This window comes from Haemorhous mexicanus, chromosome 8, assembly GCF_027477595.1.
Source record: "Haemorhous mexicanus isolate bHaeMex1 chromosome 8, bHaeMex1.pri, whole genome shotgun sequence".
Taxonomy (NCBI): Eukaryota; Metazoa; Chordata; class Aves; order Passeriformes; family Fringillidae; genus Haemorhous; species Haemorhous mexicanus.
In genome coordinates this window covers 15,700,104-15,721,165 of record NC_082348.1, presented here as the reverse complement: position 1 = coordinate 15,721,165, position 21,062 = coordinate 15,700,104, and the positions used below count along the sequence as shown (strand labels likewise).

General features: G+C 56.2%; 1 protein-coding gene across 2 annotated transcripts in view; it reads left to right on the top strand.

Moving 5' to 3' along the window:
• The first annotated feature begins 1,226 nt into the window (after window positions 1–1,226).
• NHEJ1 (non-homologous end joining factor 1) overlaps window positions 1,227–21,062 on the top strand; it is a 42,329-nt gene continuing 22,493 nt past the window's right edge. The window contains exons 1-5 of one of the 2 annotated variants that reach the window (XR_009487327.1): window positions 1,227–1,523; window positions 2,088–2,273; window positions 3,094–3,339; window positions 5,747–5,885; window positions 7,353–7,411. Coding sequence is in view for 1 of the 2 variants with exons in the window: in XM_059852883.1 (XP_059708866.1) it covers window positions 2,088–2,273; window positions 3,094–3,339; window positions 5,747–5,885; window positions 7,353–7,411 (630 nt within the window). In the remaining variant the exon portion in view is untranslated. The remainder of the gene's footprint in view (window positions 1,524–2,087; window positions 2,274–3,093; window positions 3,340–5,746; window positions 5,886–7,352; window positions 7,412–21,062) is intronic. The other variant, XM_059852883.1, reaches the window with a different exon arrangement.

The window sequence follows — 21,062 nt, the reverse complement described above, 5'->3', positions numbered from 1 at the left end:
GGGGAGGATTCAGTGCTTTGGCCAGCCCCAAAGGACTGTCACCCTGGCTATGCTCACCTGGTGACACTGTGCTCCGGAACAACTGGCCGTCCATCTCCTCCCTGCTGTGTCCCAGTTGTGCCTATGGCCCCTCAATGCCCATGGCACCAGGTATATGCACCAATGCTCTGGCACTCCAGGATGCTCCAGGCTGGTGGTGCAACTCAGCTCAGTTTCCCAAACAATGAACACTCTTTCACCTACAGTCAGATAGTCCCAGTAGTGCTCACCATATAAATACCCCCTAGGCATTGCCCTTGTGACTACACTGGACAATAATGGGTTTCTCTGAAGAACATCTCCCTCCACCTGGTCCCAAGGGGAAACACCGAATGTGGATGCAGGGTGGGAGGGATGAGGTGGCAATGTGTGTGCAGATCCCTAGGTGTGAGCTCTCTTTCACCAGCTTGCTGCGACTCCCACAGCTGTACACAGCAGGATAATGCACAGCTCATCCTCATCCAACCAGCACCTCCCACCTGACCTTAAATTTCAGCTGTGCCTGAAGTCCAACTGGGTCCTGCACTCCAAACCCGATGATGCAAGCTAGTCTGCCCCGCACTGCAAAGTCCTGGCCTATTCCCATGTTCCCTGACACCTTGTCAGGATGCAAACCCTGTGCAATGGCCACACTCCCCTGGGACATGGCTGCAGCCTGCATGCAGGGAGAGGGGTGAGTGGAGGGGTGTGTGCAAAGTGTAAATGGGAGACTCAGGGGCAGTGCATCAGGAGCAGTTTGTGGGCCCAGCCTGGATGGCCTCAATGCATGGCATGCTGGTGGGGAATCACAGTCAGAGAATGGGTGATGAGGTTTGTAAATCAGGGCCTGGGGTAAAGGTGGACCTCAGAGTAGAGGGAACTAGGGTGTGTGGTGTGTCAAATTGGCCAAACGCTGCTCTGTGCGCAGGCATGGGGACAGAGGCACCTGCAGCCCCAGCTCCGCAGGGCTCACTGTGCTGCAGCAGCCGAGTCCCCGCAGCCCCTGGCAGGGCAGCGGGGCGGGTGCATGCCCTGGCCGTGCCTGCCTCGGGACCCTGGGACTGAGGAATAGACCCGAGGCCAAGGAACTCCAGGAAGAGCTCCGCGCTGCCGCTGCCTCTCTGGCTACACAGGGCCCTCTACGCAGCTGGGCACTTGTGCCAGGACATTTCGCGGCAGGCGCAAGCGCAGAATAAAATCCTATAGCATTTCGGTCCCCGTCAGCATCTCAGCCGTGTCACCCGCTGCCGCTCTAGAGGGACAGCCAGCGCGGTTCACTGTCCTTAGGAGCAGGCAATGGAACACCAGCGTGCTCCCGGGGGCTGAGAGGAAGGGACGGCAGTTCCCAGAGCGCAGGGAGCCGCACATCCCGGCGTGCCCCGGCCCCGCACGCCGCGGAAGAGAGCAGCATGCCGGGAGCCGTAGTCCGCCCTCGCCTCCGGCCCGGCGCCGCTCGCAAGCCCGAGCCTCTGCATCCCCCGGCCGGCTGATCCTCCTGCCCCCGGGTAATGCTGCGGCTCCGCAGAGCCCAAGGCCTGCGGGCAGCCGTGATCGCTGGGTCCCCGAGTGTTTTGGGAGGCCTGGAGCCCGTCCCAGGGAGGAGCGGGAAGCAGCAGTGCTTGCCGGCACCCTGCCGGTGTCAGTGCCGGCAGGGCTCGCCTGGAGCGCAGGGATGGGCTGCCCCAGCAGGAAGAGGGTGCAGCACCCAGCTCCCCGCCCGGTGCCGGCGGGGCAGCCTCAATGCTCATTTGGGCGTAGAGGTCTTGCCGTGTTAGCGCCAGCAAGCAGCGGATAACCTGGGGAGGCAGCAGTTCCACTGCCGTGCCCCTGCTGGTGCGTCTGGGGTGCTTATTGTGAGCTGCGGCAGGACCTGCCCTGCAGCAAGCTCCCAAAACACAAGCCCCAGCTCTGCTGCTTGCATGTGTGACCAGATCTGGCTGAGTATCCTCACTTCTGTGCTGTCAGGTCACAAATGGGCCAGCCGGGACCGACTGTCCCTGTGAGGCCACCCCAGGGATCAGCTCTTCCTGGGTGGGGGTTGAGGCAGTGACCTGGTTGCTCTCTTGCAGATGGAGGGATCGGAGGAGCTGGAAAACAGCCTCCTGACCCAGCCCTGGGCTTCTGTTTGCTTTGGCGAGTCCACTTTTCTTGCCAAAGTGTGCTTCAGGGATACTGGCTATATCCTGCTGATCTCTGACCTCACCAGTGTCTGGTACGAGAGTGCAGATGCCGAGGCTGTGGGACAAAGGTCCAAGGTGAGTATCTGAAGAGGCCAGGGGCCTCTTTTTCTCCTCCCAGCAGCTGACATTCCAGCATAAATTGCTTGGTGACAAAATGGCTGTTGGGGGCTGACTGGGCTCGAGTTCAAATGCCCAGTCTGGGAAGTCCCTGTGTGGCTCTGCCTAAGCCCTGTCACCCCACTTGGCCAAGCACCCTTCTCCTGGGAGAGTGGGCCACACTGTTTAGCATACCTGGGGCAGCCAGGTGGGTCTGCATACAAAGGCTGGCACAGTCTCTTCACTTGTGGGCTGGATGGGCAGCTGGTTTCCCCAGGGTCAATGTACTAAAGAGGAGCTGGAAACAAGGCTGCCTTCTACTCATGACAGAGAGATTCTGTTCATATTCATAGCTAGTAGTCTCTCATGGGGCATCCTGTCAGCTTGGCCTCCAAAAATGCATGGAGCTGTGCCTCATCTCCTCAGCCCATGTGCCCAGGCCCTCATGTGCCATTGGAGTGGCACGTCCCTGTGTCACATAATGCTGAGTGGCTGGTGGCAGAAGGGGTGGGCAGATGGCTGCAGCCATCCCCAGCTCTGGCAGATTGTCCTGCTGTGGGCTCTCAGCCAGGCTATGGTGCTTGTGGTGGCATGCAGAACAGATGTGCTAGTGCAGACTGTTGCACCCTGCCCATCCCGGACTGGCAGGATAGGGGAATCTTCCCAGCATGGCTGGCTTGAGAGAATCAGTGAGGAATGTCATGTCAGCTGGAAGCCAAAGCCCAGGGATGACTTTTTGCTGTGGAACATGCAATTGTTTCACTCCTTTGATGCTGGGATTTCTGCTGTTTTTCCCCAGTGCTGTGCTGTGCCCCCTAACCTTGCCTTTTCCCAGGAGCTGAACAAGCGGCTGACAGTCCACGTGTCCTCCTTCCTGAACCACTTGTGCAACTTGATGTGCCCCTTGCTGGCAGGGCAGCCAGGTGCCACCACTGCCTTCTCCTGCCACCGCTCTCCCAGTGGCCTCAGGCTGCATGTGAAAAGCGAGCTGTCAGGACTGCCCTTCTGCTGGGACTTCCACTGCTGCCCGGCTCCCTTGGACATGGTGAGCAAAGCTGCAGAGAGTTCAGGGAGGGGAGTGCCAAAATTAAGGATTATCTCCTTAGCCTTAGAGGCTTTTGAGTAGTCTCGAGCCACTTCTGGGGCATAAGTGAAATGTCCTCGTGAGAGTCCATCTACAATTCTGCATCCAAATATGGGGTGTTTACCTCAAGAAAAACATTGACAGCTTAGAGGGGGTCCAGAGGAGAGCCACAAAGATAAGAGGGCTGGAGCTCTTCTCCTACAAAGACAGGTTGCAAGAGATGGGATTGTTTGGCATGGAGAAGAGGCGGCTCTGGAGACACCTCATTGCAGCCTTCCAGTACTTGAAGAGGGCTTATTAAAAAGAGGGAGAACAGTTTTTTACCTGGGAAGATGGCGATAGGACAAGGGGAAATGTTTTTCAACTACAAGAGGAGACGTTCAGATTTGCTGCTAGGAAAAAAAGTCTTCATTATGAGGGTGATGAGGCACTGGAACAGGTTGCCCAGGAATGGATGTTCCATTCCTGAAAGTGTTCAAGATCAGGTTGGATGGGGCTTTGAGCAACCTGATCTAGTGAGTTATATCAAAAATCCCTTCCAAAGCAAACCTTTAGATAATTCTGTGTCCAGTGTGGGGTGATGCCCTGCCAGCACTCTGTAGAGCAGAATGATGCTGTTCTCTTTAGGAGCAAGCCATGAAGCGGGGCACAGAGCACCGGGTACCCCCGAATGGCCCGCAGGTGGTCTGTCACGACGGGCGGAATTATAGCGGATTCTCCTGGCTTTTAAGGGTTTACTCTTTCACGGGGCTGCCCGGCACGTTGCGTTTGCAGAGGCAGCCCCTGCGGACCCCTGCTGGTGGGGCTCCCCCCGGGACCTGCGTCCCTGCGCGCACAAGAGGGCGCCCGGCGCCCGCGAACCGCCCGGCTGAGCCCCGTCCCCGGGCCGGCGCTGCGGCCCCGCCGCCGGCGGGAGGCAGCGCCCCGGAGCCCCGCTCCCGCCGGCGGCAGGCAGCTCCCCACAGCCCAGGAGCCCCGCTCCCGCCGGCGGCAGGCAGCTCCCCACAGCCCAGGAGCCCCGCTCCCGCCGGCTCCAGCTGCCGGCCGCGGTTCCTCTGCCCCCGAACGGCTCTGCTTGTGCATGGCGGAAGGACAGCCGCGCTCCCCAGCTGCTGCGGGGGCTGTTCTCACCGTCAGGGTTGAGCTGGGGAGCAGGTGATCGGGGTCCTGGCTGGGCTTACCCCGGGAGCTTGATGTCCCTCCTCGGGCAAGACGCACAGAGGCTGAGCTGAGGAGGTGCCAAGCCCCTGTTCCCGGCTGCTCCTCTACGTTATCTTGGACACACACTGGATCTCTGCAAGACTTCATGGAGGTGGGAAGCAGCTGGGATGCTGAGTGTGGCTGGTGTGGATGCAGCGATGGGGATCAACTCTTCCCCAGCCAGGGGCTTGAGGAAGGCATAGAGCCTACCTGGCTTGGCCCATTCCACCTGCAGGTGGTGCACTCCAAGTGCTCCAGTGGGTGATGGCCATCACCTCTGGGCTCATATCTGGGGGTGGGCAAAGCACAGAGACCACTGTGGGCTTGCCATAGGAGTGAGAATGCTTCAGGAGCAATGCTGGGTTTGCTGTCCTCTCAGCCATGGACTCAGTGGAATCAGCCTGGCCACAGAAACAAGGGGCACAGTAGGTTGGGGGATCTCAAATACCCTTCCAGAGACTGAAGGAGGTGATAGGAGAGAGGCTGCTTTGTGTGCCTGCTGGGCCAGGATGGCCCAACTGGGCCCCGAGACAGAGGACATACCCAGGGCTCTGCATGGGGCTTGTGTGTTGTAAGCTTAGAGGGTATACTGGTGGGCTGCAATGGGGAGCATGCACAAGTCCTGCATGTTGAGATCTGTTTTGGTTTTCATGTTACTTCCCTGGGAGTGTGTCTCCTGTTCATCGACCCACAGTTTGACACCTTGGATCTTTCTGGTTTCTCACCCAGCCATGACTGTTTCCTGCATAGGAAACGTGCCATGAGGTGTGCAGAGCCATGGGCAGGTTCTGGGTGGCACATGGGGGGCTCTCTGTTTCGTGTTGCACCCCAGGTAGTGGGTGAAGCACTGCTTGTCCCTGCACTCTGTTTCCATCGGGCTCTCCCACCTAAGCTCTCCCCTGCTGCAGCCTCAGCTGTGAAAGGATGGGGCTGGAATGGAGGGATGAGTCTCACAGCATCTGGCCTGCCTTCTCCCAGTTCACATCTTTTAACCATTTCCCACTGGATGTGGGTGAGATGTGCGGTATTTTGTGGAGCCCTGTGTGACCTGGGCTGGGCTGCAGCTCTTGCTAGGACCTTGCTGGGTGCCCTGCTTTGACCACTCTGTGGACAGCTGTGTGCCTTCCTGGACCTGGACCTTTCCTAGAGCACCCATCCTCTGTTGTAGGTGTCCCGTCACCTCGTGCGGCCCCTGATTCAGATGAACCTGGCGCTGCAGTGCCAGGTGCAAGAGCTGATTTCCCTGCTGCTGCAGAAGGATGCTGAGATTGAAGATTACAGAGAGAGCGGGGCCACTCTCAGCAGAGGTGAGGAGGGATGCCTGGGGCAGGGAGCAAGTTTCCTCCTTAGCACTGGGCTGGCGTGCTTTGCTCCCTTTGGCTGTTACCCAGCCTGGCTTGTGTTTCATGTTTAGGTAAGCCAGCAGCACAACAGTAGCCAGAAGGCTGGGAGCAGCCTCTGGGGTGAGCTGGGGGAGGAGCAGCCCTTGACCGATAGCTGTAGGAGTTGGGGAGTGGCCAAGGGGCTCTCTACTACTCTGAGAGCACCTGGCTGGTCCCCAGGAGCCAGCGGGGAAGCCAGCAAGGGCTGGCAATGCAGTGGTGTCCGGCTCCCTTCCCAAGTGCAGTAGCTCACTGAGTGCTTGGACAGCACCCAGGGGCTCTGGGCTCTCCCACATGTGGGAAGTGCAGCAGAGCTCATGGGCCCTCCTCCAGTGCCTACCCCACTTTGCCATTGGTGTGATCGGCAGACAGCCCCCTTGGGCAGGACATGGGGCAGGGGGAGCCACCTTGGGGGGTGGTTTGTTCCCCATCTATGGAGGTTAGCTGGGCGCTATTTTTCGGGTCATCCCTTGCTACTGCCATGCTTTGTCCTGCTGCCACAGGTGATACCTGCACTTCTGCAGGAACATGGTGCCCTGAGCATGCAGAGACTAATGGGGGTCAGCCCAGGCTTGTGTATCACATCCAGGAAGATATTGTGGTCCAGACCCTGTCCCATGACTGGTGCCCCACCGCAGGAGCCTGGATCTGCCCTGTAGGTGCACTAGAGCTGCACTGGCCAGCTGCACTTCCCTCTATCCTGCTGCATGCAATCTCTGCAGGGCTTGGAGCAGCCTGGACAACCTGTCTTGGGTCCAGGGACTGATGCTGGTGAGCAGCTGGCCCCTCTTGTCCTTTACTTGGTGCAGGGCAGAAAGCTGGGAGGAAGCATTGCACCCTAGTGGCTGAGCAAATCCAGCCAGCTGCTTCTCCAGTCCACATCTTAGCAACAATGTGGAAAAACTAGTGTTTTGGGCAAGGTGCAGAGCAGAATATAACAGGGGTTTGTCCCTGTCCTGCAAGAGGAAGACTCAGGTTGGCTTACCCCTTCAGATGAGCAGCTGGACAAGCAGTGCCCTGCCCCACAGACTCAGACAGCTTGTTCCAGCTGGAAGGTCTGGGAATGGTGTTGAGCATGTCCTGCCACTGTTCCCTACTCCTCAATGCGGAAGTGCTGGGACAAGTGTGGATGGACTATTGGCTCTGCCTGGCTGCTGTCTGCTTCAGCAGGCTCAGCCATGCTTTTCCAACTTCCTTGTGGTCCTTGCACCTTCTGCTAACCAGGTGATGTGTCCCTAGCCCAAGAGGCCTGCTGGTGTTTCCTGCTGATTCTGGGAAGAGTGTGCTGGAGCTTTTCCCCTGCAGCATCCTCACCCCACAATCAGGGAAAGGGGAAGCTGGGGTGGGAGGTCTGGCCAAACCTGCCCAGGCTGATCCCTCTCTCTCTTGCAGACCGCCTGCGGACAGAGCCCTTCCGGGAGGAGATGTTTCAGCAGAACTTCATGGCCGAGGTAAGGAACGGTGCCAGCCCTCTCTCCTTTGCCCAAGGGTTGGTTTCATCAGCAGCTGCAGTGTGAGGTGTGCCAGGCTGGATGGGAGCACTGATGGGGATAGCTAGACTTGCCTAAAGAGGGGTCATGCCCTCTAGCTCTCTCATGGCCCTCTTTGTGTCCTTGCACTTCATCTGTAGGACTAGCAGAGCTGGGAACATGCCTGACATGGCTGTATGGGGACTGCCTGGTTGCTGGGTGCTGCCAGAGGTGCGAGCCAGGCTGGCTGCTTCACGGGAGTGTGCCATCACTGGGGCATATTTACCATATTCACCTGCCTCTCAGACTTGCTCTGGACCTAAACATTGCTGCTGATGGCAGGCAGGGATCAGTTGAATAAGGAGAAGCCATCTCTTTTTAGTTCACCTGTTGCTTTTAGAGGTGATTTTGCAGTGACCCATTGTGGGGACAGGAGATTTCCAGCATTTTATCCATGCTCTGCCTATCACTGTCCCCTTGGCACACTCAGCTCTAAAATCAGACATGTGCTTTGGAGAAACTGGGACTGGAAGGAGAGAGTCTTTGATCCTTTTGCATTACTGGAAATCATCACAGAAGCACTAAAATGATTCAGACTGATGTGTCAGGGTCAGAAATGTTTGATGCCCATTGATGCAAAAGGACTTGAGACATTTCTGAGTGTTCCTGTGCTCGCTCTGAAGGCACAGGAATGGGGGGCAGTGGTACCTGCTGGGGACCAGGTAGTCAGCCAGGGTGCCAGTGGTATCACACGGGCTTTCGGAGGGTGTTGCTTTATGAGATGAGCTGATGTTCTTTTGCAGCCAACAACAGATGATCTGCAGAGTTTCTAAAAATTAGAGATGATCCCTCTTTTATATGTGAGGCATTGCTTCCAGTGCAGACAACTTTCCCCTGGATTGTGAAGGATAGAGATGAATTCACTGCTGGACTGGAACTTGAAGGTTGCCTAGGGACCAGTGATCATGACCAGATTACATTCACCCTGGGCACAGAAAGGACATTCCTAAGCAGTAATTTATATCCTTCATGCCTTGAAAGAGCTAATTTCCCAAAGCAGGGGGAAAATTATGAGTGAAATCAGCTCAGAGGAAACATTTAGATAGAAAAATGTGAATGAAAATGGTGAGCTCTTTCAGAAGAATTTCAGAAGCCACAAAAAGCCACAATTCCACAATCAAGAAAGAGGGCAGCGCTGGCCCAGAGCCCGTTCTGGTTCAGCAGCAAAGTGAAGGCAGCAATTAGAAATAAAAGAGCAGTTTATAACAAATGGGAGAGCGGGAGTAGATAGCAATCAATATAAATTAGAAATTATGAAGTGTAGAAAATGGGTAACAGAAGCTAAAGACATCAGGGAAAAATCATGGCTATGAACAGAAGGAAAGGCTTTTATTTAGTGTAGCAGGGGAGAACCCCAAACTCCCAGCAATAGGATAAGCTTATTAGTAGATAGAGGTGGTAAAATGATTTATACTGGACCAGACATGGCAGAAGCAGTCAATAAATGTTTCAGTGCTGTCGCTGGAAGGGTGCAGGCAGATGTGCCAGGATGGGGGATGATGAAGTGTCTTTGTAGAAGAGTTATCCGAACAGCATCTGCTAAAGATGAACATCAGGCTTGAAATTCAGAGTCCTCCAAGAGCTGGTAGGGTCTGGGACATGGGGGAAGGTGCAGAGGAGGCAGGAGGGGAGTGAGTCAGAGCCTGGCAAAAGCAGCTGGTGTGGAGCACATCTGGCACAGGCTGAAAAGATGGGATGGTGGTTGGTGTTGTGTGTCCCAAGAGCAGTCCAGGAACAGTGTCTTGGAGCCAGATAGGGAATGGAAGGCTCTGGAAGATGCTTTCTCTCTACATCCTCTGGTAGCCAGGTCTGAGCCCTGGCTGAAGGGGAGAGGTTGGTGGAAGGGTGCAGTTGTGCACTTGGTCTGCTGGGAGGGTGTGTGTCTTCTCTGAATTCATCCCATTCTTTATAAACCAGCGGATGATGCCATCCTGCAGCAGTGGCTGTGAGATGCAAACAGCTGCTGCCTTTGGTTTGAATGTGGTACCCTGTTGTTCCTCCTGATGTCTCCTAGGTCTTGTGTTAGTGAGAAACACCAAAAATGCCTTTTCAGCTCTTCACCGCCAAAACTGGCTCTTCAACCCAGTCTCTCCTCTCACCTTGCAGCAGAAAGGTGGTCTGGGTGACCTCATTGTCTCTGTGCAGTTACTTCAGAGCCTCCAGGCAATTTAATACTCTGTTTGTCAGCTCCTTAAAGGAGCAGCACAAGGAGCTGGGGTCCCTCAGGACATGCTGTGGGGAGCTGGGTATGCAGTGAGCAACTCCTTTAGGTTTTCAAAAAGATGCTGGACAATCAGCACAGAGTCTCAGGAATGAACTGAGGACTGGGGAGAGAGCCTGGCATTGAGGGACTTGGAAGGGAAGAGCTCTGTCTAGCTTATCAGGGAGAAAATTGAGAGGTGCCTTGATTGTAGTGTGTGTGGGTCTTTACAAGGAGAAAAGGCTGGTTAGTGAAGGGCTCTCTTTAATCTTGCAGAGAGCACTGGAGCACAAGCCAGGCACTGGGACATAGAGCCAGGGAATTTCAAGTTAGAATGGAGGCGCTTGGGTTTGCTCCTGCTAGTGATCAGGACATGGTCCCAAGGGCAGTGGTTGATCCTCCATCTCTTAATGTCTCCAAAAGTGGGCTAGGAGCCTGCCCAGAAGAAAACCAAGTTGCTGGGTTTGGTCCTGGGATGTGCAAGGTTGAACATCAGTGGGCAGGAGGTCAAGAAGAGAGATCTATTGGTCCTTCCAGTATCTCCATCTGTGAAATGGGGCTACGGGTTGTGGATGTTTGGTTGTGGTAAGCACCTCTGGGCTGGAAAGGGATTGTGATGATGTGGTACAGGGCTGGATGTGGGCAGGTGCTCCACAGCTTTGCTCACTTCCCAGATATTTGCTGCATCCTGCATGGAGAGGAAAGGACCTGTCAGTCCCCAGGGCAGAGCTGCAGAGCCTCTCAGCTTAGACATGCCCTTTATCTGGGCTTGTGTGCACTTGGCTGTCCAGGGCATTTTAACTAACCATGGGGAGTTTTCCAGCAAAGCCCTGGTAATATTTATACGTTTAGGAAATGATGCTTTCACACACACAGTTTTTGGCAAGGGTTCACTGCTGAGCAGCTGCCTGGGCTTGAGCAGAGCTGGAAGGAGAGCAGTGGCTGTGCACAAGCCGAGGCGAAGCTGGTGGCTTTTATTGGCAAGCCCGGGGAAGGAGAAGGCGGCTGGAGAGGGCTCGGTTCTTCAGGGCTTCCCCAGCACCATTCCCAGCAGTCTAGGAGCCAGCAGGCTGGGGATATTTTGTCCCCTGGTGTCCCTCTGGGTTACAGAAATGGCCCCACAGGGCAGGGTGGGGTGGCCACCCATGGGTTTTGAGGGCCTGCTCCAGCTTGGCCACAGTCAGCGTTTCATGACACAACTTATTCCAGAGTCTGCACTCTGACTTAGAGGGAGAAGGGTGAGCAGGTTCCTGCAGCGCCGTGCCCCCTGCTCTGAGGAGGGCAGGGACAGGTACACCGAGGACAAGCTCATGGATACCATCAGTGCAAATATAGCCCCCGTGCCCCAGGATGCTCTGCCCTGTGTATTTTTATCTGCTGTGGCTGGCCGGGGGCAGCTGCTCCACACCTCCGCAAGAGGAGCGCGGGACCTCGGCAAACAGGACGCGGCGGGTTCACGGCTCGACCCTGGGGCCCGGCGAGGAGGAGGAGGATGTACCATCAAAACAAGCAACGCTGCAGAGGAAGATAAACAAACAGGCAGCTTCCAGTGTGGCCCCAGCCGAGGGCGAGTGGGAGCCCCGGGGCCAGGGCTGGCGGTGGTGCCGGCAGCGGTGCTGGCTGACGTCAGGGCGCCCGGGGGTCAGCATCCCTCTCATTGTTTCCCACCGGGGCTGGGACCAGGGCCAGGCACCCGGCCCCCTCCCGTGTGGGGACACAGGCCAGCGGGGCAGGTGGAGGGTGGCCAGGACGCGCTCTGCAGCCACAGGCCATTGCCACTGCGGGGTCCAGCCGGGTACCTGGCTGCTCACTGCCTGCCTCCAGCACCCGCTCTCTCCTTTTTAACAGTAACTAAAAATAAGCCCTGGGTAGCGGAGTGGCCACGGTCTGGCCGAGGACAAAGGCGGTGGTGGCCTGCGTATTTTGCAGGGTGGGGACGGCATCCCTCAAACCCACGCCAGCTCAGTGCAGTGGAGAGGAAGCAGCCCTTTGGCTCCTTCAAACGAGGGATGTTTTTAATTAGCGCAAGGTAGCTGCGGCTTTGCAGCTGCGACTGGGCCAGAGCGGGGCCGATGGCATGTGTGTGACATGGACTGCGTGCACACAGGGTGCAGGGCTCGGGGAGAACGTGCTGGGGGTGCTCTGCTGGGCTGGGGCTCCTTGCTGTGGGGCTGGGAGCTGTGGCCACAGTGCTGCTGCTATCAGGGGTAAGCGGTGCAAAATTTGAACAGCCAATGTGCTTAGGGCAGAGGTGGCAGCATGGGGCTGGCTTGTGGGGCAGCTTGGATGAGCAGAGCAAGCTCTTGTGTGCTGCCAAGCATTTGTGCTGTGAGCCCCATGGGTGATGGTGTCTTGTTCTGGATTGGGGCCACCTGGATGGTCCTTGCTTCATTCCTGAGCAAGCTTTGGTCACATTGTCCCATCACTGCCCTGGGGTCTGAGTTGCACACTGGAAATGCAGAGGGCCATGGCTGTGCTCAGCAGAGTGGGACACACAGTGCCCTGCAAACACGTGGTCTCAGGGAGCTGCACACTGCTGCAAGCAGGAATGGAGCAAGGGCTGCTTGTACTCAGTGTGAGCACATGTACCAGAGCAGGAGCGTGAGAGCAGCACTAGGAGTGTACATGCTGCTATTGATGGGAATAATGGGCAGAGTGCCACATCTGCTGGCTGAAGAGGACAGGGGACAGGGGCTAGCACTTAGTGTCCACAGTGGTGCACCTGGGGAGATGCACTGGTGGTCATCACAGTGTGTGTGCTGACCACTGCCTGGGCACAGCCCCCTGCAGTGTTTGCCATAGAGGCCCGTGGTGGTCGGTGTTGCGATGTTATTTATTTATTTGCTGAGGCCCCGTCAGGTGGGAGGCACCCAGCCAGGATGCACTTTTGGGGCTGCCACTGGCAGCCACAGGCCGCTTGCACAAGCAGTGAGTCAGTGGAGCTACATGCTGCTAAAACCAGACTTGGCACAGGCACTCTGGAGCAGCAGTCTGCCCGAAAGTGCCCAGACCATGGGCAAGCAGTGAGTCCCTGGCTGCTGGACCAGATCTAGGCTGGCTGTGATTGCTCTAGCCCTTGCCTCTGCCAGGGATGTGGATGCTGTCCCAAGAGCCCTGAGGGGACGTTCCTTTTGGGGATTTGGGGGTTTCACAGCTCAACCCCCTGTGACTGTGGCTGTGCCGCTCTAAAGAGTGGATGGCACCTGGGCAAGGAACAGACAGCTGTCTGCTTGGTCCCAGCCCACTTCAGCCCAGCATCACCCAATGGTTTGTCTGGGGATGGAGGGATGGACAAGCACCATTGCAGCCATCCTCCCTGGGGTCCTGCACAGCCCTTGTCTGGCACATGTGGTCTGGCATGTATAGAGAGCCCTCCTTTACAGTCGGGGTGTTCCTCATCTTCTCCATGCCATGCCATGCTGTGCTGTACCATGCAAAGCTGTGCCACACTCTGCTGTGATGTGCCAGGTTGTGCCATGCTGTGCCATGCACTGCAGGCAGCAAGAGGGGCGTCACAGATCTTTTGGCAGAAGGGGCCAGACCCTGCTCCTGTGGGAGAGGCCCCAGCCTGTGCATGGGCACTGGCTGTGCAGTGCTGCTGAGGAACAGCTCAGCTCGGGGGATGATTGATCTCGTGTCAGCAGGCGGTGGTTTGAGCCAGTGCCAGGCCTCAGCTCAAATGGGAGCATTGAAGGGGGAGAGCCCCTTCCCCCTCCTGAAAGCAGAGCAGCAATCCCCCTGCCACCAGCCCCGGCTCTGCTCCCACATCTTGACCATGATCGGCCCAGCAGCTGCAGGCAGTGCCCAGCCCTGGGGAGCGTGCCAGGGGCAGCAGGGAGCACGGAGGTGTCTGGGGTCCCCGCCCCACCATGCTGGGCTCTGTGGCTGTGTTTGGGCTAGAGGAGGGCAAAGGGGACATGCAGGGATGGTTGGCAGGGGAGAAGGTGTGGAGCATGGTCTGCCCCTCACCACTGTGCCTTGCAGCCACCTGTCCCAGCTCAGGATGTGGCAGCAGCTCCTGGAAGCAAAGGACCTTTTGGGGAGGAAAACAGGGTAGACTTTGATGAGGCACTAAAGGTACTGCTCTGTGTTAGCAAGAGATGTGGCAGCACCTCTGTCCCCAGCTGATAGGGTTTGGACTGGGGTGTTGCCATCCCCACTGCCTCCAAGGGCAGGGGAACAGTGCTGCCTGCAGGCCTGGTGCTGCCCTCCGTAGCTCCCAGCACCCCTTCTGTCCTTGAAATGTCAGGTTTTTTCACCATGTCTGTGTGTCCTGAGCCCTTCACTAGCTTCCTCCATACCCACAGCTGCATCCCTTCTCCAGTGGCATCCTCTGGGAGCTTTTATTGGTGTTTCTGAAAGCTGATCCCTCCCTATCCCATGGGCCAAAGCCTCTGTAGCCTCCTCCAGTTGTGCCAGCCCATGCAGAGGTGATACTGAACAGCTGAGACATCTGGGCAGACAGCAGCACCTGGGAATGGGTTGCTCTGCTCCCTAGGGGATACAGCCATTGGATTCCTGAGTCTGCCTGCTCCCACTCTGCTCAGACCTTTGCACTCTGTGTATCTGTGTAAGGAAACAGGGCCATTCATGTATTTCTCTCTCTATTTATACCTCTCCCTTTCCGTATTTAGTGTGTGCACAGGCAGAGGAGGCAGCAAATGCCGGGGCCACTGATGTTCTTGGCTCCAGCACCGGCTGGAATTTCGTCCTGGAATGTATCCTGAACCGCTCTGAAAACACGAATAAATCTCTGTGTGTTGTGTGCATGTGTGTACACAAATACATAGACAACGTATAGACATGGAGCCATATAGGGCATTTGTGAGCTTTGCTATTTAAAGGAAGGAGTAGTTAGAGGGTTCTCAGCAAGGCAAACACCTCTGGATCAAAGGGATGCAGGGTGCTCTGCTAGTGACCAGGCATCTGAGAAGATAGCTGGCACTCACTTTGTCCTCCCCGGGGACCTGAAGCCAGCCTGTTGGTGACATGCCCAAAGTAGCATGCCCTTCAAGCACCAACCAGTGCTCTGATTCCATGGTGCCTACATTTGATTGAGATCTCTGCTTCCTGGTCTCCAGCCTCTCAGTGAGAGCCCCAGAGAACCAGCTCCTGTGCTGCTAATAGAGGCTGCAGAGCCTGATCTGGAGCTGGATGATGTTAGGCAAAGATATCAACCCCTCTGTGGCACAGGGTGGGCTTCCAGAGCATCAGGGGTTGTCTCCTGAACATCAACTTGTGCTCACAGCTCTTGAGGAGAGATCATGTGGGAAAAGAGGAAATAAATGCTGGGTAACAGGTCCTAAGAAGGTGCTGAGCTGGGCATCTCCTTGGGATGCTGCAGCATCTGGTGCTCATGCCTGTCTGGGAATGACAATGAAAAGGGGAAAAAAAAATTTGGTACCAGATCTCAAACAGGATGCTTGGCCATGCCAATTCTTCAGGAGGTGTTGGCAGCTGCCTTGCTGTGGATCCTGGATGAGGCCCTGTTGGGAGCACCACTGGATCTCCCAGCACCTTTGGGCAGGAAACAGGCATCCTTTTTTTAGCCCAGCTCAGGGTCACGGTGGCTTCTTGTCTTCTGGATGCTGAAAAACCTGATATCTTGGGCTGAAAATGCCCACATTTGGTCTCTGGCCAGAAAGGCGATATGTTTGTGGGTGGGGGAAATTGGAGCAAATTCCTGCTGTGAGTCCTGCACGTGTGCACAGGCGTGCAGATAGGGGAAATATAGTTTTCCTTTTGAAAAAAAAACCCTGCTTATTTTTATACAGAACTCCAGAAGGGCTGAAGGTGGAAACTTCATCTGTCAGCAGCTTTCACAGGGGAGCGGGTCCCTGCCTGAGTTTGGGGGGAAACCACAGCTGGGTGTTAATGGGACTGTTAATGAATTAATGTTGGCTGCTGGGGGCCAGCGGGGAACCTGGCTCGGTGCAGCCAGAGCACATGGAGCCCTGCCCGCACATGGGCTCCGGCACAGCTGCAGAAAGCCCCAGCTCTGGGAGCCTTGCACTTGGGAGGTGTGAGTCTCTTCAGTCACTCTCTGGGTTGTGGAAACACTTGGAAATGTGGCTGCATTGCCAGGGGGGAGAGGGTCCTACACGCGAGAGTGTGGGTGTGCTACCTGTGGGCATCTGCTGCCTGGGCTGGTGATACCATTTAAGGCTGGGTCTATCTATTCAGCTACTGAAACCAAACCTTTAAAGCAATTTAAAGTGAAGTGAAATCCCCCCAGGTTTATTTATGGGTTGGAAGCCTGTGTTGCTCAGTCAGTAGCAGCACTGGTCTCTGCACAGCACTGCCTATCTGCAGCCCTTCTCAGAGTTATTTCTTTCTCCCCAAAATGTGGAGGAGCACCCATGTGAATGCAATAAGCACAGCCATGCCCCATGCTGTGGACTTAGCAGTACCTTTGCAGATTTTTCACAGCTGGTTTGCTGGGAGCAGCTCTAGAGGACAAGGAGGAGGTCGTGCTAACATGCTCACCTGATGCCAAAATGGTAGCTTGCAGTGAGGCTGAGTAATAGCATTGTATCCTGCTTAGACTGGAAATAAGAGGGGGAAATGCAGAGACCATCTGGGAAAGAGAGAGTAAATTCTTTTCTGTAGACTTCTTCTGCTGTGTCCTTCAGGCTCTGTGAGTGAGATCTCAGCCTGTGAGATCTGGGCAAGCCTGTGGCATCTCCTGGGATTTCTCCCTCCAGTATCAGACACCTGGTGAACCAATGGGAAAGACTGGCCATCCTGAGGGGCAGATGACTGTGCAGAGCAAGGGGTGACAATGCCAAAGAAGTGATTGCCATGCTGAGGAAGGAAAGACTACACCAAGGAAGGGATTGCTATACTGCAATCTTCACTACTGGAGAAGTGAAGACCATACTGAAGTACAAATGACCACACCCAGCAGGGGACTGTTAATGGACTGGTTCCCCCGCAAAAGATGCTGTTATGGATGGAGAGAGAAAGAGACAGAGTCTCCTTCTCAGCTGAGAGGAAGGCTGAAATAGCCTGAGTTCTTGGGGGCTCTGCTTGCTTCCCGGGGACACTGTGCTCGATGCAGAGGCCACTTGGTTAGACAGACTCTCACCTCAGTAAGGAAACCTCCCTGGGTATTTGGACATGGTACCTTTGATGGGACTTTGTGCTGGTTCTTCATAATCAATCTCCAAGTATGTAGCCAATGTCTGCTATCCAGTGCCAAATCCAGCCAGTGGGACTCAGGGCCTGGAGAGGGCAGTGGCTGGGCCCTCTGGCAGGACTGCTCTTTGCAAGGGTGGGCTTTACACTACTTGCTCCCCAACATTGGAGGAGGTCTTTCAGAGGATCCCAAATTCCAGCTTGGAGGGACTCTGAGGCGCTTCTGTGCCCAGCTGCCCGCTCTTGCAGTCCAGCTCTGGCTCCAGTGGGCCTAGAGCCCTTCCCAACCCTATCTTAGACAGACGGATATCCCAAAACCCACTGGTCCCAGGGGCTCCCACTCTGGGTCCCTCTGGCTGAATGAGGTGGTGTGCGTGTGCCCAGACTGTCCCCTCCTGTGACTGTACAGTACACACAGCTAAATATATGTCCGTGCAGATACAGGAACTCAGAGAGGCTGAATGATGCTCCTTTTCTATACCTCTTTTCATGGGGAGAGTTAATGAGATTCATGTCATTAAAGGGCTGATGTTTTGTGGGATGGGAACCTTTTAAACGGGATGTGTCCTGGCTTAGTCATGGCAAATATTTACCAAAAAAAAAAAAAAAAAAAGAAAAAAAAAAAGAGAAAGAGGGGAAAAAAAGGGACATACCGTATAAAATTAGAGTTCTGAAAATAGTATTTAGACCAAGTGAGAGAGAGGAACCTAAAAGAGAAAATACAGCCCAGTCTGTTCAGGAGTCAGGGGAAGAGAGAGTGGGGAGGCGGGGGAAAGCCAGAGATAAAACGAGAGAAACCTCGGCAGTAAAAACAGCATCTTGGTAAATAGACTATTAAAAAAATTCTGACCCGCTTTATAGCTTTTTTGGCTGCCGTTCAGCTGTGCTGCCCTGGCCGGCACGGAGGGAAGGTAGCAGGAGCCGGCGTCTGTGTGGATGCTCAGAGCCCCAGGACGCGGCTTCCCTCCCCACCCCCGCCCCGGAGCAGCCGCACAGGGCGTTAAATTTAGCCACATAATGATGGCCCTGAGGAGGCAGCCTTTTGTAGCCACACTATAATTACTGCCTCGCTTATAAATTTTATTTTTCTTATTATGTTTCCTCCTCCTCCTCTGCTGGGGAAGGGGTGGAGGGGTCTCCCACACCCCCGTCAAACCCACAGCTCTCTGGAGAGAAGGGGGTACCATGGGATATAGGGGAAGCTGGGCATGACTGCCCAAACCCTGCGCTGCTCTCCTGCCCCAGTACGGAGCTCAGCCCTGCCTTTAGGGGTGGGTGAGGTGTGGAGCTAAGCCCAGTGTGGTAGGGTCCCTAAAGCCTGGGTGTCCTGTCTCCCCTGATACTTAGCCTCTCCCTCTCAGGCTGCTTTGGAGATCGACTTGTGCAGGCAGGACCAGGGGATCTCTGGTGGGGCTGTGAGCCCATGTCACAGCCAGGCAGCCAGGATCCCTGCCAGGCTGTAGGGGATGCAAGGAGAAGCCATCCGGCCCTGCTTGGCAAGTCCCCGGTTCCAGCCCTGCTGCTGGCAGAGGTGGTAAAGGCGAAAAGGGCGAGGGGTGGCCCCGGCCACCGCCCGCCAGGAGCGGGCAGAGGGTACGGCTCCTCTCCGGGCCAGTGCAAGTGGGGGACAGCTTCAGGCCGGGCAAGAACGTGCCAGAAAAGATCTCGTTCCCCTCTTGTTTTCCCAAAACAAAGGAAACAGCCTTGCATTGCTGGAAGTCGCGTGCTTGGGCTGTGCTAGCTTGTTATCATCCGATAACCTGGCGACCTGGGAGCTGCCCTGCTCCTCACCCGCCGAGCCTGCACTACGGGATGCGAACAGCTTCCGCATGAGCTGCCCTTTGCAGAGATCCGTTTTCCGCTTCCTGGGCTGGGGGGAACAGAGGTGGGGGCACATGATGGCCCTGGCTGGCCCCAGGCTCACTGTGTGCCTCATGCCTGGGAGGAGATCTGCCCCTGCAGGTGATGATAGATGGTGAGGGCAGAGGAAATGCAAGTGCCTTGGCATGGCCCAGGTGCTGCCATCCCGTGTGCAGCATGGAAGGAGATTTGCGACTCTGCTGTATTTTGCTTTGTCCCATGCAAATTCCCTGAGAGCACTGTGACCAGGCAGGATGGGCGGTGTGCAGGGCTGGGGGTGGCAGGGGTCCCTTGGGGCATACAGAGATGCCCTTGAGGAAAGAACCCTTGCAAACTGCCAAGGAAGTCTGTAGTCTGTCCAGCACCAGGACTGCCTGCTTTCCCTTCTCCCAGGCTCTTGCCTTGGGGAGGATGCAGTAATGCCAAGATGCCCTAGTGGACTTTGATGGGATGGGTGGTCACAGTGGTGTTCATCTATCACTGTGGGCACATGTGTGGGAGATCATCTGCTTGGCAGAGCTGTGTATGGGGCACGTGCAGAACCACAGCAGTCTCACCCAGCTGTGCCCAGGGGAGCCGGCTCATCCCAAAGCAGCCCCTTTCTCCTGCCCTGTGCTACAACGGCTCTGTTCAGCACAACGATGACCTGAAGCAACCTCCATCCCTTGCTCAAGTATCCGTTTCAGGGCAGGTAGGACAATACTAAATCAACTCCTTTAAAGCCTCCTGACCTGCAGCCCCACAGACGTGCCGGTCTCCATCCCTCCCTCATCTCCTGCGGGCATGCTGGGTCTGGTGCGCTGGCCAGCTGCCCGGGCACGGGGCTGCCTCGGATGCTGGCCAGCAAGCTGCTGGCCTGGCTGGGTCTGTGCCCTGACCCTCCACCCCACTGTGGGGTCCGTGGCTTGCGCCAGGCGCCAGGGATTCATCACTGAGGTGGTCGCGGGAGTCCCCAGGGACAGCAGCCACCACCTCACTGGTGGTGGCTTGGGAGCCTGGAGAGCGCTGTGGAGCAAGAGACAAAGTGCCCTTTCAGTCTAGGCCCTGGAAAGGTGTCTGTGTGTGTGTGCAGAGGGTAATGCCTTTGGCCCTGGGGAGGGGAGGGGAGAGGAGGGGAGAGGACAGGAGAGAGGACAGGAGAGAGGACAGGAGAGAGGACAGGAGAGAGGAGAGAGGAGAGGAGAGGAGAGGAGAGGAGAGGAGAGGAGAGGAGAGGAGAGGAGAGGAGAGGAGAGGAGAGGAGAGGAGAGGAGAGGAGAGGAGAGGAGAGGAGAGGAGAGGAGAGGAGAGGAGAGGAGAGGAGAGGAGAGGAGAGGGGAGGGGAGGGGAGGGGAGGGGAGGGGAGGGGAGGGGAGGGGAGGGGAGGGGAGGGGAGGGGAGGGGAGAGGAGAGGAGGGGAGGGGAGGGGAGGGGAGGGGAGGGGAGGGAGAGGAGAGGGGAGGGAGAGGAGAGGAGAGGAGAGGAGAGGAGAGGAGAGGAGAGGAGAGGAGAGGAGAGGAGAGGAGAGGAGAGGAGAGGAGAGGAGAGGAGAGGAGAGGAGAGGAGAGGAGAGGAGAGGAGAGGAGAGGAGAGGAGAGGAGAGGAGAGGAGAGGAGAGGAGAGGAGAGGAGAGGAGAGGAGAGGAGAGGAGAGGAGAGGAGAGGAGAGGAGAGGAGAGGAGAGGAGAGGAGAGGAGAGGAGAGGAGAGGAGAGGAGAGGAGAGGAGAGGAGAGGAGAGGAGAGGAGAGGAGAGGAGAGGAGAGGAGAGGAGAGGAGAGGAGAGGAGAGGAGAGGAGAGGAGAGGAGAGGAGAGGAGAGGAGAGGAGAGGAGAGGAGAGGAGAGGAGAGGAGAGGAGAGGAGAGGAGAGGAGAGGAGAGGAGAGGAGAGGAGAGGAGAGGAGAGGAGAGGAGAGGAGAGGAGAGGAGAGGAGAGGAGAGGAGAGGAGAGGAGAGGAGAGGAGAGGAGAGGAGAGGAGAGGAGAGGAGAGGAGAGGAGAGGAGAGGAGAGGAGAGGAGAGGAGAGGAGAGGGAGAGGAGAGGGAGAGGAGAGGGCATGGGCTGGCTCCATCCCCACCGGGATCCATCCCTGCACATGTGCCTGTGCATGTGCTTGCGTGTGCCTCTGTGTGCAGGAGGCTTATGCATTCCCGTCTCGGTACATTTACATACGTCATGTGTGTATCTTACTCATCACCGTGTTTTTGTTTCCTTGTTCTTGGGTCTTTCTCTCACCCCCGCCATGGATATATAATTCTTATGGCATTTTATTCTTTGCATTTTTTTTTTGTCCAAATCTACAGTTTTGGGAGTTGCTGTCTCCTTAGGAAAATAAACTGTATTTTTAGTGCCTGTCTGCAAGGCTGCTGATGCTGCCTCCCCCTGCTCATCACTTACTCA